This window comes from Sphaerodactylus townsendi, linkage group LG13 (assembly GCF_021028975.2).
Source record: "Sphaerodactylus townsendi isolate TG3544 linkage group LG13, MPM_Stown_v2.3, whole genome shotgun sequence".
In the NCBI taxonomy this organism is placed as follows: Eukaryota; Metazoa; Chordata; class Lepidosauria; order Squamata; family Sphaerodactylidae; genus Sphaerodactylus; species Sphaerodactylus townsendi.
In genome coordinates, this window is record NC_059437.1 from 50,875,632 (window position 1) to 50,893,796 (window position 18,165).

The 18,165-nt window shown below is 47.5% G+C and overlaps 1 protein-coding gene across 1 annotated transcript in view; it reads right to left on the bottom strand.

The window, feature by feature from the left end:
- Positions 1-18,165, bottom strand: part of GLT1D1 (glycosyltransferase 1 domain containing 1) — a 53,356-nt gene that overhangs the window by 11,890 nt on the left and 23,301 nt on the right. The window contains exons 7-8 of the mRNA XM_048513859.1: positions 3,894-3,989; positions 636-685 (exon numbers count right to left, since the gene is read on the bottom strand). Of these exons, the coding sequence (XP_048369816.1) occupies positions 636-685; positions 3,894-3,989 (146 nt within the window). The remainder of the gene's footprint in view (positions 1-635; positions 686-3,893; positions 3,990-18,165) is intronic.

Genomic DNA, 18,165 nt, shown 5'->3' on the forward strand with positions numbered 1-18,165 from the left:
TGCAGAGGTGCTGCCAGTCAGAAGAAACAGCATTGACTGCGATGGACCAATGGGCAGGCACGGTATCAGAGAGGGGATACAACCTGCTGGTAGCCAAAGGGTTGCAGGAACAGTATTCCAGGTTCAATCCCTGGCATTGCCAGATAAAAGATTGGAGAAGACTTTGTCTTTTGCATGAAGAAGAAGAGTTTGGATTTCTATCCCGCCTGTCAGTCCTACAAGGAGGCTCAAGGCAGCTTACAAACTTCTTTCCTTTCCTCTCCCCACAACAGAGACCTTGTGGAATAGGTCAGGCTGAGAGAGTTCTGAGGGGCAGTAGGAGCAAGAATGTAGGAGTGCGGAAACAAATCCGACTCACCAGATAAGAGTCCACCGCTCATGAGGAGGAGTGGGGAATCAAACCCAGTTCTCTAGATTAGAATCCACCTGCTCTTAACCACTACACCACGCTGGCTCCCAGACCCTAGAGAGTTGCTGCCAGGTAGAACAGACAATACTGAGTGAATGGATCAACAGTCCAACTTGGTGTAGAGCAGCCTCATTACCGTTAGATGGGTCAATGATACCAGTTTGAAAAATCGCATGGAAAGAACTTCCTTAACAAAAAGAGAGGGATTTAGTGGGAAAAAACTCACTGTGGGTCCAATGATAATCAGATGCACCGCGGGTTCCTTTCTGTGCCAGTCTATAAAACAAGGGAAGATAGTTCTGGTCACAAGAGAAACAAACAGTATTTGTTGATCAACGAAGGCGACAGACTCACAAAGTCCAAGACTTTCGAAACAAACCCTGGTTTGGCTTATGTCGGAACTGAACCAAAGACTACCTGGTTCATGTCTCACAAAAGCAAAATAAATAAATAAATCAAAGTAAGGATACCCAAATTAATCCCCAAAGCTTTCAAAAGTTGGCCTCTTCCCGATACAACACTCAAATTTTCGATGATGATGATGATGAAAAAGAATACAAGAAGATCACTAAATACCATGATTTGAAAATTGAGATTCACTATGGCACAAACTAGCTGAGGTTAGAATCACAGAGTTGGAAGAGACCCCAAGGGTCATCAAGTCCAACCCCCTATAATGCAGGAACACACAATCACAGCACTGTCCCAATGGTAATCGGCCTCACAGTGATTGAGGACAAGAAAGTGACCATCGTCGACATAGCAATCAAAGAAAACAAACATGGCAGCAGGGTCAAAGAAAACAAACACAAGAAGGTCACTAAATATCATGATTTGAAGATAGAGATTCAGCAACGAGGGCCCAACCCCACTGAGGTCATCCCAGCGGTAATCAGCACGCTAGGGGCCATTCTAAAAACACCAGGGCTGCACTTCAAATCAACAAAATTAACATCTGTCCGATTCAGAAGGCAGCCCTTCTGGGCTCTGAACAAATACTACACTGATACATTTCAACACCCTGGGCCTCTGGGTAAAGCTCGAATTGTAATGAAAGGCAAGCAACCAGCTAAAGAACTGGCAGCTGAATATCAAACAAAATTAAATAATAAATTATCCGTTTCAGAATGGTGGTCGCTGCCCGAGCATGCCAAGAGAAGAAGAAGAGTTTGGGTTCATATCCCCCCTTTTTCTCCTGCAAGGAGACTTGCTGTCTCTCCTGCAAGGGGCTTACAATCTCCTTTCTCTCCCCCCTCCCCCGCCCAGCACAACAAACACCCTCTGAGGTGGATGGGGCTGAGAGAGCTCTGAAGAGCTGTGACTAGGCCAAGGTCACCCAGCTTGGAGTGCCCAAGCTAATCTGGTTGCCCAGATAAGCCTTCACAGCTCAAGGGGCAGAGCAGGGACTCAAACCCAGTCCTCCAGATTAGAATGCACCTGCTCTTAACCACTACACCACACTGGCTCTGGAGGTATAGTACACCCCCCCAAAAAACGTGAATAACCATTGCAAAACAAGGCTCCTCCAAACGTCTGGTCAATTTTTCTTATTGTTGTTTTCTGCGAATGCTACTTTCATGCTTGGAGCCAAAATAATTACTCTCCCAACTGAAAACACACAGGCAATATCTTGTTTTGATTATAGAGTTGCACTATTCCCAGCAGGCCAGGAAAAACACACATTATAGAAATAACAGAGCTTCTCAGATCAATGTCTGTACACGTCTGTGCGTAAGTTCTATAGGGGGGCTGGGGGAACGGTGGGGAGAAAATTATGAAGTTTTCTGCAGCAAAGGAAACAACATCTAGCAAACAGCTCTATAATCTGTTGATCCGTAATTGGATCTCCTGATTTAGCATCTTGCTTTTTTTAAAACGTGGAAAAGCTGACCTGGAGGCAGCGTTGCCAACTCTGGGTTGGGAATTCCTGGAGATTTGGGAGTGGCGCCAGGGTAGGGTGGAGTTTGGATAGGAGAGGGACATCAGCAGCGGACAACCCTAAAGTATCTATCCACTGAAGCTGCCGTTTCCCCGGGAGAATCTAATACATGCCGTCTGGAGAGCAATTGTAATCCTGGGTGATCTCTGTGTCCCACCTGGAGATTGGCAACCCTTTGTGCAGGGGATAAGAAGGTTTGGTTTAGAGAAGAGTTTGGATTTATATCCCCCCTTTCTCTCCTGCAGGAGACTCAAAGGGGCTTACAATTTCCTTGCCCTTCCCCCCTCACAACAAACACCCTGTGAGGTAGGTGGGGTTGAGAGAGCTCCGAGAAGCTGTGACTAGCCCAAGGTCACCCAGCTGGCGTGTGTGGGAGTGTACAGGCTAATCTGAATTCCCCAGATAAGACTCCACAGCTCAGGCAGCAGAGCTGGGAATCAAACCCGGTTCCTCCAGATTAGATACACGAGCTCTTAACCTCCTACGCCACTGCTGCTCCTTAGACCAGTGATTGTCAACGTTCCTAATGCTGCGACCCTTTAATGCAGCCCCTCATGTTGTGGTGACCCCCAAACCTAACATTTATCCATTTTAGATGGAGAACACTGATGCAGAGAGTCTTAGGCAACTCCTGTGAAAGGGTCGTTCGACCCCCAAAGGGGTCCCCACCCCCAGGTTGAGAACCACTGGTTTAGACTGGGGCTGTGTCTGGAAGAATGGATAAAAAAAATTCCTTATAGAAGAAAAAGGAGGAGGAGGAGGAGTTTGGATTTATACCCCACCTTTCTCTCCTGTAAGGAGACTCAGGGTGGCTTACAAGCTCCTTGCCCTTCCTCTCCCCACAACAGACACCTGGCAAGGTAGGTGGGGCTGAGAGAGTTCTGAGAGAACTGTGACTAGCCCAAGGTCACCCAGCAGGAATGTAGGAGTGCGGAAACACATCTGGTTCACCAGATAAGCCTCTGCCACTCAGGTGGAGGAGTGGGGAATCAAACCCAGTTCTCCAGATTAGAACCCTCCACCTGCTCTTAACCACTACACCACGCTGGCAAAATCTTTTGAACTTCTAGTAACTTCCATGGGTTGGGGTGGGGGGAGGGGGAGAGCAGTGGAGGCCAACGCCAGCAAGTGTCCTTTTCCCCTATCAGGGCCAACCTCAGTCTTAGCTGCAGTCTTATTTCTCAATCCCATTTTTTAACCCACCCCTTCACCAAACAGCTCAGGCCAGTGTTCACCGTTTCCCCCTCCTCCATTTCATCTTCCCAACAACTCTGTAAAGCAGGAAGTTGGAAGTGCGTCTCTGACTGGGCCAAGTCACACATCTTCTTTCAAGCATCCTACCTCAAAGGGTTGTTGGTAGGATGGTTCCCTAGCCAAGGATTTGAAGCCTGGTCTCTCATGTCCTGAACTACACCTAACTTTGGCACGGCTGAACTACACCTACGCAGCTAACAGACAGATGCCTAATTTACCGTGATGCAAAGTCGAAAGCTGATAGGGGGGGGGGGGGGGGGATACGATAGAGAAATAAAACAGGGTACCTACCTGAAAAAGCATCCACTAAATACAGCGGATCTTTGACTCTTCTCAGGCTGCAGATCAAAAGGAAGAGGTAAACGTTGTTGCTGTCCTGGGGGATCCCTGCAAAAAAGCAAACATACCTTAACGTTATTACCAAGGTAAAAAACACACGGAACAATAATTTAAATAAGGAAAGGCTGCAAGCCCTCCGTTTATCCTGGACATCTCTGTTCAACACAGGGGGCTTTCTCATTATGTTAAGAGTATAATCTAAAGGGGGGCTACAGCCAATAGCAGCAGCCCCTTGGGTGCCCCTGGGTGCCGCCATTTTGAATTTCTCATGGACGTCCCCTGATGTGCTGCTGGCAGGCGTAGCTATGTCATGTCAGACAGACTGAGGTCAAGGCGGGTAGTAGACAAAGGTGTGGTAGACAAGGGTGTGGTCAGTCAAGGCAGGTAGAAAGCAAATGCACAGTCAGCCAGTCCAGAGTCAAGCAAGTCCAGGAGTTCAAATAGGCAGGCAGGCAGGCAGGAGAGGCACAAGGCAGATACCATCGAATTCCCAACAGATGAGGCTATGGCCCCTTTCACACATGCAGAATAGCATACTTTCAGTCCACTTTCAATGCACTTTGCAGCTGGATTTGACTGTGCAAAACCCACTTGCAAACAATTGTGGAAGTGGGTTATTCTGCATGTGCGGAAGGGGCACATGTCACTGTGGACAAAGGGTATCAGACACCCTAACCCGTATTCTTTTGGACTGAACTTAACATAGATCTGCGCTTGCTATCATCAAGGAAATCCATCATCCTGCTCATATAGTTCGGTTTTTGCTCAATAATTGTAACCCTGAAATCATGATCTCAGCTGCCTCTTTCTCGGAGCTTATTCTCAAAGGACAAGAACGGCACTGATTGCTTTTATCAACACAGGTCGTTCTTTTCAGGGCTTTTAAGTCATTTTATATTGCATTTTGTTTACTGTATTTGTTTGTGCCAAGAAAGGTATGAAATGAATGGGGAAAAAAGGACCGGGCCATCAGTGATGTGAAAGGCCTCCAAGATCTTGAAGAGCTGGGGTCACGATGAGGAGCCAAAACCGGCCGTGCTGGACCGAGAGTCCAATTCACTCTAAAGACAACTGCATGTGTTCATGTACCTCCTTTCCTCAAGAGGTTCGTCCACCATAGCTGAAATGGCCACCTGTACAAAAATCCAGCAGCCACCTTCTTGCCAGAAACAGTACCTTTATCCTGAAGAACAGAGCTGTTGGGACACCCAAAGATCCAGAAAGCCCAGAGAGCCAGCATGGCGTTGTGGTTAAGAACAGGTGCACTCTAATCTGGAGAACTGGGTTTGATTCCCCACTCTGCCACTTGAGCTGTGGAAGCTTATCTGGTGAACCATATTAGCTTGTGGACTCCCAACACATGCCAGGTGATGTTGGGATAGTCACAGTTCTTTGGAGCTCTCTCAGCCCCACCCACCTCACAGGGTGTTTGTTGTTGGAGGGTAGGAAAGGGAAAGGAGATTGTCAGCCCCTTTGAGTCTCCTTACAGGAGAGAAAGGTGGGATATAAATCCAAACTCCTCCTCCTCCATCTTCAAATCAGATATTATATAATTCAATTCAAGGTGTTGTCAAAAGTTTTCATGGACCAATATTATATAATTCAATGCAAGGTGTTGTCAAAAGTTTTCATGGACCAATTACCCACCAGTGCTCCGAACATGGTAGGACAGGAAGCAGGACACACTTCCTGTTTGCAACACATTGAGAGAGGTGGTGCGTCAGGGCAAGATTTCTTGTCCTGACGTGCAGTGCTTCTCACGTTCCACGGGAAAGCGAGAGCAATTCTGGCATGACTTTTCATGCCAGAGGAGAGCGAGGCCGGGGGCTGGCAGTTGGCAATCGGCCACTGTTGGAATTGGTTATTGTGATTTTTCCAGGCTGTGTGGCCAAGTCTGGTAGTTTTGGTGCCTAAGAGGCACGTCATGGTATAGATGCAGGTGGAATGTTAGGAGCAAAAAACTGTTGTGGGTTTTCCAGGCCACCCAGCCTGGAAACACCGCAACAGCCCGTCAGCTCACGCTTGACATTTCGAACACTGACACAGCATCAAGAACATCTCTTGAAGATCTATCCCTCCTTTGCCACTTTCTTGAAAGCACCTTTTACTTTAAAAATTCATCTCTTCAAAGCCACCGTCAAGTCAAAGCCAACGCTGCGTGAGTAACCACAACACAAATCAAAAAAGCTCTCAGTGCCAGCGGAGAAAAGAGAAGGGGAAGCCGTATGTCAAGGAACCTGTCATGTACAAGGCTTTGCGTGGTCCGTGTGCAACTGCCCCCTGCAATTCTACATCCAGACAAACCAGACTGCACACCAAGGTAAGATGAATTCTGTCACAGGCCGTTAATGGGCGCACTGCCTGCCCTGTAGCCCTTTGCTTCGAAGTGGGGTTCCCCACAGGTTTTTTGTTTGCACAGGGATTCTGCTCCTGTGAAGAGCCAGTTGGTCATTTTGCCCGGTCCTTCCCAACCTCTTGCTGTTTCCGTGCAACCTCCATTTGGGGACCTTACCTGTGGACCTTTTTTAAAAAAACTGCCATCTTTAGTCTACAACAACAACCTTTATTTGGCATTTAAAAATAGGTTCTAGAGCGTTGCCAGACATTTTTGAAATACAAATCAAGAGTACATTCAAAGCGCAGACAGGAAGACTGTATATAGCAGTATACATTACTTAGAAAGTTCTGTCACTTGTAAAAGAAATTTTGCTCCTTTTTCCAAGAACATGACATCTGTGTTGTTTAACAGAAGCTCCACAACAGAACAGTCAGAGTCACTTTCAGATTTGTCTAGGGCCGTGGTGGCGAACCTTTGGCACTCCAGATGTTATGGACTACAATTCCCATCAGCCCCTGCCAACATGCCCAATTGTAGGGGCTGATGGGAATTGTAGTCCATAACATCTGGAGTGCCAAAGGTTTGCCATCACTGGTCTAGGGCCAGCCTGGGAGGGAAATTCCTGATGCCCACATATCTCGGACAGTCAAGAATAATGTGAGCAAGAGTCTCCACTTGATTTTTACAGTGTGGACAAACCCGATCCTGGAGAGGGAGGGATCAGTAACGACCCTTTGTAATGGCCGATGGGAAGGTATTGGATCTGGCCCTTGTGATAATCCATCTCTGTTGGGGTTCAGTTAATAATTCAAGATATTTGGCTATGTGCCCCAACATCTTCAGTCAAGCATTAGTTTGCTAGACCATGTCACTACACCAGCGTGATGCAGTGGTTAAGAGCAGAGGGACTCTAATCTGGAGGACCAGGTTTGATTCCCCACTCCTCCACATGAGCGGCAGACTCTTATCTGGTGAACAGGATTTGTTTCCTCACTCCTACATTTCCGCTGTGCTCAGAGGCAACACCACCATTTAACACCAGGTAAATGTTTCTGCAAAGCCGTTCTGCAACTGGAATGGGGACACCACAGAGAAGACCCTGAATCCTGCCCGCCGAATTTCCAAAGACTTGAAAGGATAGTCTGAGGCCCTTTCTGCACAGGAAATGTAAGGTTGCAAGCGGGATAAATTAACCAGTCATTGCCCCTGGTCGTTCGCGTGGCTGGGCGTCCCGTGGTCAGCAAGCGCATTGGCCAGGGCGCACGCCTTCGCATGGAGGATTTTTTTTCCACTCACCTCCCTCCGCTGCGTAGCTACGAAGCCTGGCAGGGCTGGACCTCCACAGCCATGCTGCTGTCCCCGTCCCCTCCATAGCAAGAGAGGCAGGGACTGGGGAAAAAAGGGGAAACCGTTCACTCTGCCGCGGCTACATTAAAACAAAAGAATCGCAGATAGTGCGATTCTTGAAAAACCCGGGCTGGGGGGAGGATCGTGGAGTGGACTTGCGTTAGGAGCAGTATCCATGCAAAGTCGCCCCCCCCCCCCACACACACACACGGGTTTTATACCATGGTTAGCTCGTGTTTATTGGCCTGTGTGGAAGGGACTTCAGTATGGAGGCAGAATCATACAAGAAGATGAAAAGGCCCTTCAGGGGGAAAAATCAGCCAGATTTAAGAACATAAGAACAAGCCTGCTGGATCAGACCAGAGTCCATCTAGTCCAGCTCTCTGCTACTCACAGTGGCCTACCAGGTGCCTTTGGGAGCTCACGTGCAGGAGGTTAAAGCAATGGCCTGCTGCTGCTGCTGCTGCTCCTGAGCACCTGGTCTGCTAAGGCATTTGCAATCTCAGATCAAGGAGGATCAAGATTGGTAGCCATAGATTGACTTCTCCATAAATCTGTCCAAGCCCTTTTTAAAGCTATCCAGGTTAGTGGCCATCACCACCTCCTGTGGCAGCATATTCCAAACGCCAATCACATGTTGCGTGAAGAAGTGTTTCCTTTTATTAGTCCTAATTCTTCCCCCCAGCATTTTCAATGAATGCCCCCTGGTTCTTTGAGGTGTCTTAAGAGTTTTGCAGGACTCCCTTACACCCCTTCAAGCATACCACAGAAGGCTGATTCTATTTTTACACAAAGGTCCATTTTTTCTTTAGAATTCTGTATTCGGCCTGCAAACAGCACGTTCTAATTTTTTTTCTGCGTTCCCACTGAATCAGCTGTGTGTACAGCTCTGAATAGCAGCCGCCAATTTGCCCACCTTGACTATCAATAAGCAAAGTTCAAATATTCTACTCTGTAAACTAGTCAAGCATTGTCAGCCCATAATGATTTGGGGTATTTTGCTAATTTACCATCACAGAATGCAACAAGGGTGGTGTGTTGCATATTATCAGGGACATAATCAAAAGGTCTGGTGACCCCCAAAGTATTCATTGAGAGAAGAGTCTCCCAGCTGTATCTCTGTATGAGTTGCTGCACTGGGAATGCCTTATTCCAAAAAGGCTCCTCTGGGAGCAGAGAAGATACCGCATCAGGAGTCATGAAAGAGTCCAAGTGTGGCTAATTCAGAGAGGCAGTCCTCACAGGAAATGATCCACTTTGTGTCTTTGATAAACATGTGCCCAGGGCAGCAATTCACAGACTCACACAGAGACCCAGCAGCAGGGCTCCTCTCTCAAAGCAGGCAATGGTTATCCACCCAAGCTAAGAATAGTTGAACCCAAACAGTGCAGGTACTTAAAACAAGACATTCCAATTAAAAACGGGAAGCAAACTCGACTTCGGAGCATGACAAACTGCACAATAATGCAAAAGACAAGAATTCTATTTACAAGATTTAAAAGTTTGTGTGGGTGTGTTTTTTTAAAAAAAGCCTTTTCCACAAACAGCAGTCTCATCTCTTAATGCTTCAGAACAGATTAAAATTGTAGTTAGATTGAATACCGTTATTCTCTTCTCACAAAAGGAACGCCGTGTCAGGTTCTTAACTTTTTAATAAGAGGTACCAGATTTGTTGCCCTTTTAGAAACAAATGAATCTATCCATTTTTATACTCTCCTTCCTCCAAATATCACCAGCCCCCCCGCCTTCATTTTGTCCTTATATGACCTAACAATAACCCCACTGTACGAATTAATACACCAGGCTACAGAAAACTGTTGTTGGGTTAACAGCACCAGCTGAGGGGGCCAACCCCTTCTGCCTTTGCTCCCCATTTGAAGAAGAAGAAGAAGAAGAAGAGGAAAAAGAAGAAGAAGAAGGAGGAGGAGGAGGAGGAGGAGGAGGAGGGGGAGGAGTTTGGATTTATATCCCCCCCTTTCTCTCCTGCAGGAGACTCAAAGGGGGTTACAATCTCCTTGCCCTTCCCCCCTCACAACAAACACCCTGTGGGGTGGGTGGGGCTGAGAGAGCTCTGAGAAGCTGTGACTAGCCCAAAGTCACCCAGCTGGCGTGTGTGGGAGTGCACAGGCTAATCAGAATTCCCCAGATAAGCCTCCACAGCTCAGGCGGCAGAGCGGGGAATCAAACCCGGTTCCTCCAGATTAGATACACGAGCTCTTAACCTCCTACGCCACTGCTGTTCCACAATTTAACATCGATAACAATTTGGCCCCACAATTTAACATAGATAACAAAAAACCTAGACAAGCTATTCAATGAAATAAAGGCTTATTTACAGATCCCCCCCCCTTCACACACACACAGAAAGGCTCCCCTAACACTACTCCTGATAGGGAGAAGCACACCATGGGGGCAGGAGAATATGGCTTCCTACAGCAAGGGCTGCTGAGAAACATAGTCCTTGCCCCTTCTGCAGGAACTGGAATCTGGGTCCCTCTAGAATGGCCAAGGACTACAATTCCCAGCAGCCCTCGCTTTTTCTGGTTCGTTGTCGAGAACACACTGCTCAATTATATAGTAAGACTTAGTAAGGAAGAGTCTATCCAGTAATCGGAACATTTTTATCCTTCCCTTTCTCCAAGGAGCTCAAGGAAGCTCATGGGGTAGTTCTCCTTTCCCAATTTTATTTCCACAACAACCCAGTGAGGTAGGTGAGGCTGAGAGTGTGTGACTGACACTCCCATGTCAGAGTGGAGATTCAAACCCAGATTGTAGTCCAACACTCTAACAAGAAGAAGAAGGAGGAGGAGGAGGAGGAGGAGGAGGAGGAGGAGGAGGAGGAGGAAAAGGAGAAGGAGAAGGAGAAGAAGGAGAAGGAGAAGAAGAAGAAGAAGAAGAAGGAGAAGGAGAAGGAGAAGGAGAAGAAGGAGGAGGAGGAGGAGGAGGAGGAGGAGGAGGAGGAGAAGAAGAAGAAGAAGAAGAAGAAGAAGAAGAAGAAGAAGAAGAAGAAGAAAGAGGAGGAGGAGGAGCTGGATTTATATCTCTCCTTTCTTTCCTGTAAGGAGACCCAAAGGGGCTTACAAACTCCTTCCCTCCCACCCCCCACCCCCACCACAACAGACAGCCTGTGAGGTAGGTGGGGCTGAAAGAGCTCAGAAGAGCTGTGACTAGCCCAAGGTCACCCAGCTGGCGTGTGTTGGAGTGCACAAGCTTCCACAGCTCAGGCAGCAGAGCGGGGAATCAAACCCGGTTCCTCCAGATTAGAGTACACCTGTTCTTAATCACTATGCCACTGTTGCTCCCTAGACCACGTTGACTCCCCACCCTCCTTCCAGCTCTCTGTGGGCCTTCTAAAACCTTCCCATCTCTTTGTTTTCATTTTTTTTTCCTTCTTAATATCTTTATCACCTCTTTCAGAACCGGCATCAAACACTGGAAAATCAATCAATTGAAGTCGTCCCTAGAGTTTCCGAGACTTATTTTCCTGAAATGCCACTGAGAATTGGTAGCTGGCGACATGTTGTAGGGGATATTGCTTTTAAATATTAAAAAGAAACACACCAGGGATTTCAGTGCATTCATTTTCCTGAGGTTCTCGAACCACACGGTTTGGCTGCAATATGAAGGGTCTTCATCACCCCGCAAGAGCCAGTCAACAGAGAAGGAGACGGAGGTATTGATAAAAGGCTTCCTCTACCACCCATGGCAGAACGGACACTATGCTTTTTTCTATTCCACCTTCCAAGGGCCTCAGGAGGTATAAAGCTTTTCTTTCTCCATTAACCTCAAAACAACCCTGAAAAAGGAGTTTGGATTTATAGCACATTTTTTTTTCAACAATAAGGATTCCCAAAGCAGCTTACAATCTCCTTCCAGCGTAGTTCAGCAGTTAAGAGCAGGCGAACTCACATTTCCACACCTATTCACCATTCGAAGTGTTGCACAGAATTATTTGATTGCAATCGACACAACATTCCGTAAACAGTCTGGGGACTTCATGGCTATGGGACCCCCTCTCTCAATACCTCCCCCAAAGAGCATTATGCGCAGCAAATTACAACTTGCTGGTGGTCCCTGACTTGAAAGGTATCTGCTGGCCTCAACCATGCCCAGGGCCTTTTCGGCTCTGGCCCCGGCCTGGTGGAATGGTCTATCAAGCATAATCCAGGGGTTTTGAGGGCAATTGTAGGGCCTACAAAACAGAGTCGTTCCTTCATGCCTCCCTTTCCCTTGCCTGTGTAAATGGTAATTTTATAGGTGGTACAGTCTTGATTGGTTTGTCTATCCATCTAAGGTGATTATGATGCTGCGACTACATTTTTATTGATTTTACTGCTATATTTCAATGTCGGAAGCTACCTTGAATCCTTAAGGGGAAGGGTGATCTTAAATGGAATAATTAATAATAATAATAATAATAATAATAATAATAAGAAGAAGAAGAAGAAGAAGAAGAAGAACAACAACAACAACAACAAGAGGAGGAGGAGGAGGAGGAGGAGGAGGAGTCTGGATTTATACCCCACTTTTCTCTCCTGTCAGAAGACTCAAGGTGGCTTACAAGCTCCTCTCCCCACAACAGACACCTTGTGAGGTAGGTGAGACAGAGAGAGTTCTGAGAGAACTGTGACTAGCCCAAGGTCACCCAGTAGGAATGTAGGAGTGCGGAAACACATCTGGTTCACCAGATAAGCCTCTGCCATTCAGGTGGAGGAGTGGGGAATCAAACCCAGTTCTCCAGATTAGAACCCACCTGCTCTTAATCACTACACCAAAATGTTTAAATAATATTTAAATCAATAGGAAAGTAGATCAGTGCAAATTTATCCATCTTGCTGAAGGGAGGGTGAAGCTAAGAAGGGTGAGCTTGCCTCAAGTGAGGTCACGGCAAGGAGTTTGGGATACGGTTGTGATTTGAGCTAGGGGCCCATATACTGCCTCGCAATACATGGAAGTTACTTCAGATATTAAGACTAATCGCTGGAGCAATCCTCCATGAATTCGTCTAATCCCCCTCCTAAATCTTCCTAAGCGAATGGCCACTGCCACATTTCATGGTAAAGAATTCAGTTAATTAAGCAGGGATGAAGAAGTAATTCCCCTTTGTCCGTCATAAACCCAATCAGCTTCGTTGGCTGAGCTCCTGTTCAAGTTTCATGAATGCTCACAGTATCCATCTATACAATATCATTTTGGAACGGCTCACGTAGCAAATCCTGATGCCTGAGAACTCATCTGTGGGGCAGAAAAACAGGACCACGCACAGCCTCAACAGAGGGGTTCTGCAGAACCAGAGAACCAGCCAAGCAGAACGAGTTCAGTACGTAAATTTGATGAAAGAACATGAGCCAGCAGTGTGATGCAGCAGCCAAGAAAGCCAATGCGATTTTGGGCCGTATGATTATCAATAAGAGTATTGTGTCAAGATCGAAGGATGTAATTGTACCTCTCTATTCTGCGTTGGATAGACCTCACCTGGAGTATTGTGCACAGTTCTGGGCACTGCAATTCAAGAAGAATATTGTGTAATTTTGAATCATTTGATGGTCCTTTCCACACAGATACTTTAAAACGTTTTGAGGCAGGAAATAAAACATTTCCTCCGAGGAGTTCTGCATAGTTTTTAACCTCAAAACTTCTTATTTCCAGCGTGAAAATGTTTTAAATGCATCCTCAGAACAGCGACTCTTTTGGTGAAACGTTTTCAAAACATATTGACTCACTGTTCGATCTTTTAAAGATGTTTCCCACACCTCTCTGAAGTTGCCGGACTTTCCTCCTTGGCCATTTTGTGAGCTTGCTCTGTTTTGACTTGCCTGTTTAATTTAGGCTATTCTGGGTTGTTGTTTTTTAATTCGGGGGGGAGTAAAATCTAAAGAAATATACACCATTTCTCTTTTATGGTTAAAATAAAAGAAAAATAACAGGTTTATTCTCTTGTACGAAGGCAGGGCCCCTAACCTCAGCAATTTGAAAGGGATAACTGTACTTTCTCCTTCCAAACACTTCCATGCACCCATCTTTTCCCAAGAATACCTCATCTGTAGGTCAAATCCAGGCCCGCCTGCCCTTGCCTAACAGTGCTAATCGAAAATTTAAGTCCAATAGCACCTTAACGACACAAGTTTTCCAGGGTATACACTTCTGAGAGTCAAAGCCCCAGTTGTCAGAAATAATCAGAGGTCTTCCAGAAACATTCGGCATTAATCTACATTCTTCCGCTTTGCTCTCAGAGACAAGTACGAGTCGCGATCCAAATTTGCAGGAGGAAAACCAATTGAGAGCAGGTCAGCCGAGGGCCCATCACAGAAGCATGCCGTTGAAATTTTAATTACATGCATGCCACCGGCATTTCATCCGGATGAAGACGTCTCTTCCCTCCTGGCACATTCAATTCCTCTGGAGTGGCACTTGGTCGGCAGCAGCGCAAACCCCTCTCCGCACGCACATCACCAACAGGGTGATAATATACCTGCAGATTTTGACCCGGGAGTCAGGTGTGCTTTATGCAGAACCAATTCCAGCTTTTGAGGGGCCTTGGGCAGCGGGTGCTCAGGATCCACTTTTTCTGCCCACCACAGAGACTCCTACTCACACTTTCCCTGGACAGCCAGTGTGGTGTAGTGGTTAAGAGAGGCAGACTGTAATCTGATGAATCAGATTTGGTTCCCCACTCCTCCACGTGAGCGGCAGACTCTTATCTGGAGAACTGGATTTGTTTCCCCGCTCCTCCACAAAAGGAGACTCAAGGTGGCTTGCAAATTCCTTTCCCTTCCTCTTCCCACAACAGGCACATTGTGAGGTTGGTGGGGCGGAGAGAGTTCTGAGAGAACTGTGACTGGCCCAAGGTCACCCGGCAGGAATGAAGGAGTGCGCAAACATCTGGTTCACCAGACAAGCCTCTGCCACTCAGGTGGAGGAGTGGGGAATCAAACCCGGTTCTCCAGATTAGAATCCACCTACTCTTAACCACTGCACCACATTGGCTGAAGAAACAACAAATCAGTCACTTTCCTTCTGAAGCAATGCCTAAGCTCAATTCTGATTTTGCAACCCCGGATCGCGCCAAATTTCAGGGCCCTTTATGTTGCAAAAGCAGATTTGGTGAGGATAAAATGGGACGTTGGTTGCCACTTTGGATCTTCCCACTGGGAATATAAGTGAGCTATGAATGAAAGAAATAAACAGAATATTAGACTCTTAGGCTCATTCCGCACATGCAGAATAATGCACTTTCAAACTGCTTTCAACACTCTTTGAAGCTGTGCGGAATGGCAAAATCCACTTGCAAACAGTTGTGAAAGTGGTTTGAAAATGCATTATTTTGCATGTGCGAAAGGGGCCTCTGTTTCTCCTCACCTTCTCCACATCAGATTGGGTATTTTCCTGGCCACAGCATCACATAACAGCTTGAACAGCAGTGGCGTAGGAGGTTAAGAGCTCGTATATCTAATCTGGAGGAACCGGGTTTGATTTCCAGCTCTGCCGCCTGAGCTGTGGAGGCTTATCTGGGGAATTCAGATTAGCCTGTACACTCCCACACATGCCAGCTGGGTGACCTTGGGCTAGTCACAGCTTCTCGGAGCTCTCTCAGCCCCACCTACCTCACAGGGTGTTTGTTATGAGGGGGGAAAGGCAAGGAGATTGTAAGCCCCTTTGAGTCTCCTGCAGGAGAGAAAGGGGGATATAAATCCAAACTCTTCTTCTTCTTCTTCTTCTGAGCGCTCCCGCAAGCCATGGGGAACCAGAGAACCTGACGCAGGGCTGCTGTTTTCAACAACAGGCCTGCGTCCTCCGTCACAGACAACTAGGATCCCAGTGTGATTTATTCTTTTGAATTAAGACGTGCACTATTTCAGCAGCTTATCCGGTTCCCACTGAAAAGCAGGATTTGGTTTTCCCTGGGCATAATCCTCCCATGGGGCTTTGAAAATACAATCAGAACGGCGCATCGAGAATAATTCCTTAAGACCTGCCGATAGAACACTCTTTTTTTTTATTTCTCAAACGATAAGCGCAAAGGGGAAAAAACACACACAAGCAGCATCTCTTTAGAAGGGCTTTGCGAAAAAGCGTTCCCTTAATGCAAACCCGGCATGCGTGCCAAAGAATAAAAAGCCCGACTGTTTGAGAAATCGCTGATAAACTCTTACAAAACACCCCTCGCAGACAGTTAATCTTGCTGCAGGCCTATGGGCCTCTACGCAATTTAGGAATATCAAAGAGAAACTTGCTGGAAGTAAGGAGGCTACGGAGAGAGACTCTCTTATCTTCAGCGATTTGTATTATTTTCCCTCCCTGTTCCTTTACATAAAGGAAAACACAGACTTCCTGTCCTATCTAAAGAGTTACACAGTGGCTTGCTTTAAGGCATTCTCTGATAAGGGAACAGCCAGGACGTCTAAAAATCTGAGACCGGCTTTGGGCATTGCACACAAGTTGTAGTAGCGGCCTCCTTACTGTCACGGCGGCACTGGTGGCCGCCGAAAGTGGCAGTCTTCTGTCACGATAGCCTTTCGTAAAGAACATACTACCAAGAACACAGGGCTGCCGCTAAAAACGGCAGCAGAGTGTCAAAAGACATGTTTCATAATCCCTAGATCAGTGGTTCTCAACCTGGGGGTCAGGAACCCTTTGGGGGTCGAACGACCCTTTCACAGAGGTCGCCTAAGACTCTCTGCATCAGTGTTCTCCATCTGTAAAATGGATAAATGTTAGGATTGGGGGTCACCACAACATGAGGAACTGTATTAAAGGGTCGCGGCATTAGGAAGGTTGAGAACCACTGCCCTAGATGAATACACCCGCATCCTGCGGTCATTACAATGTGCATTTCCAAGTAGCAACATCAGTTGGCTTTAGAAGGGACAAAGAAGTGACATTTTTGGCAGGCATTCTGCACGTTGGCAGGGGCACTGGCTTGGCAAGCAGAAAACCCCAGGTTCGATCCTTGGCATCTCCATCAAAGAGGAGAAGGTGATAGGTAAATGTGAAAGGCCTTCAGATCCTCTGAAGATGCCAGCCACAGATGCAGGCGAAACATCAGGAGAAAATGCTACTGGAACACGGCCATACAGCCCAGAAACCCCACAACACCCTAGCGATTCCGGCCATGAAAGCCTTTGACAAAATATAAACAGTTTAGTACTGTGTGGTTTCCAGGCTGTATGGCCGTGTTCTAGCAGCATTCTCTCCTGGCGTTTCGCCTGCATCTGTGGCTGGCATCTTCAGAGGATCCTCTAAAGATGCCAGCCACAGATGCAGGCGAAATGCCAGGAGAGAATGCTGCTAGAACACGGCCATACAGCCTGGAAACCACGCGGCACCCAAGTGATTCCGGCCGTGAAAGCCTTCAACAATACATATAAACAGTTTACTCCACATGAAGAAAAGGAAAAGTTTGGATTTATACCCCGCCTTCCTCTCCTGCAAAGACAATCAAGGTGGCCTACAAGCTCCTTTCCCTTCCTCTCCCCGCAACAGACACCTCGTGAGGTAGGCGGGGCTGAAAGAGTTCTGAGAGAACTGTGACTAGACCAGGGGTAGGGAACCTGCGGCTCGAGAGCCGCATGCGGCTCTTCTGCCCTTGCACTGTGGCTCCACGAGCCAAGCCGCCAGCCCCATCCTTGCCCGCCCTGTGGCAGCAGGGTGGGTGCACCAACTGCCCACGGTCGAAACGGGTCGCCGTGGGCCCCTCTCGCCCGCCCGGGTTGGGCTGGGGCGGAGGCGCTCCTGGCGGCCGGTGAGGCTGAGCCGCCAGCTTCATCACCTTGCCTGCCCTGCAGGCAGAGCGAGCACATCCATGTGCTTCAGAATGGTGGGTAAAAGGTTAAAAAAAAACCCCTATATATAGTGTTATCTTTGTTTTAAATGTCAAAAGGTATTTCGCGGCTCCAAGTGTTTTCTTTTCCGTGGAAGCGGGTCAAATGGCTCTTTGAAGGTGTTAAAGGTTCCCTACCATGGACGTTAGGGGAAACCAAGGTTCGAGAGCCTATGCGGCTCTTCTCTGCTCTTGCACTGTGGCTCCACGCAGCCAAGCCGGCCAGCTCCATCCTTGCCCGCCCCCAGGCAAGGGTGGGTGGGTGCAACTAACTGCCCACGGTCGGGCTGGCCTCAGCCGCGGGTTTCTTCCCGCCTGCTGGAGCGGGCAGGCGCCCTGAAGCGGCCGGGTGAGGCTGAGCCGCCAGTTTATCTCCGCTCGCCCTGTGGCAGCAGGGCGGGCACATCCATGCTTCTCAGAATGAGCGGAGTGTATAAGTTAAAAAAACCCCCATATAGTTATATCTTTATTTTAAATGTCAAAAATTATTTGCGGCTCCAAGTGTTTTCTTTTCCCGTGGAAAACGGGTCCAAATGGCTCTTTGAGTGTTAAAGGTTCCCTACCCATGGACTAGACCAAGGTCACCCAGCAAAAAATAAAAAGACCGATTTGCACTCAATTAGGTTAGCTCGCGGCAACGCAGCAAACGCCACCTGCGGCACTGCTCACGGCTGTTTTCTTTTTAGGCTGTTCTTTTTGGCAGCGCCGCGGAGGGTTTG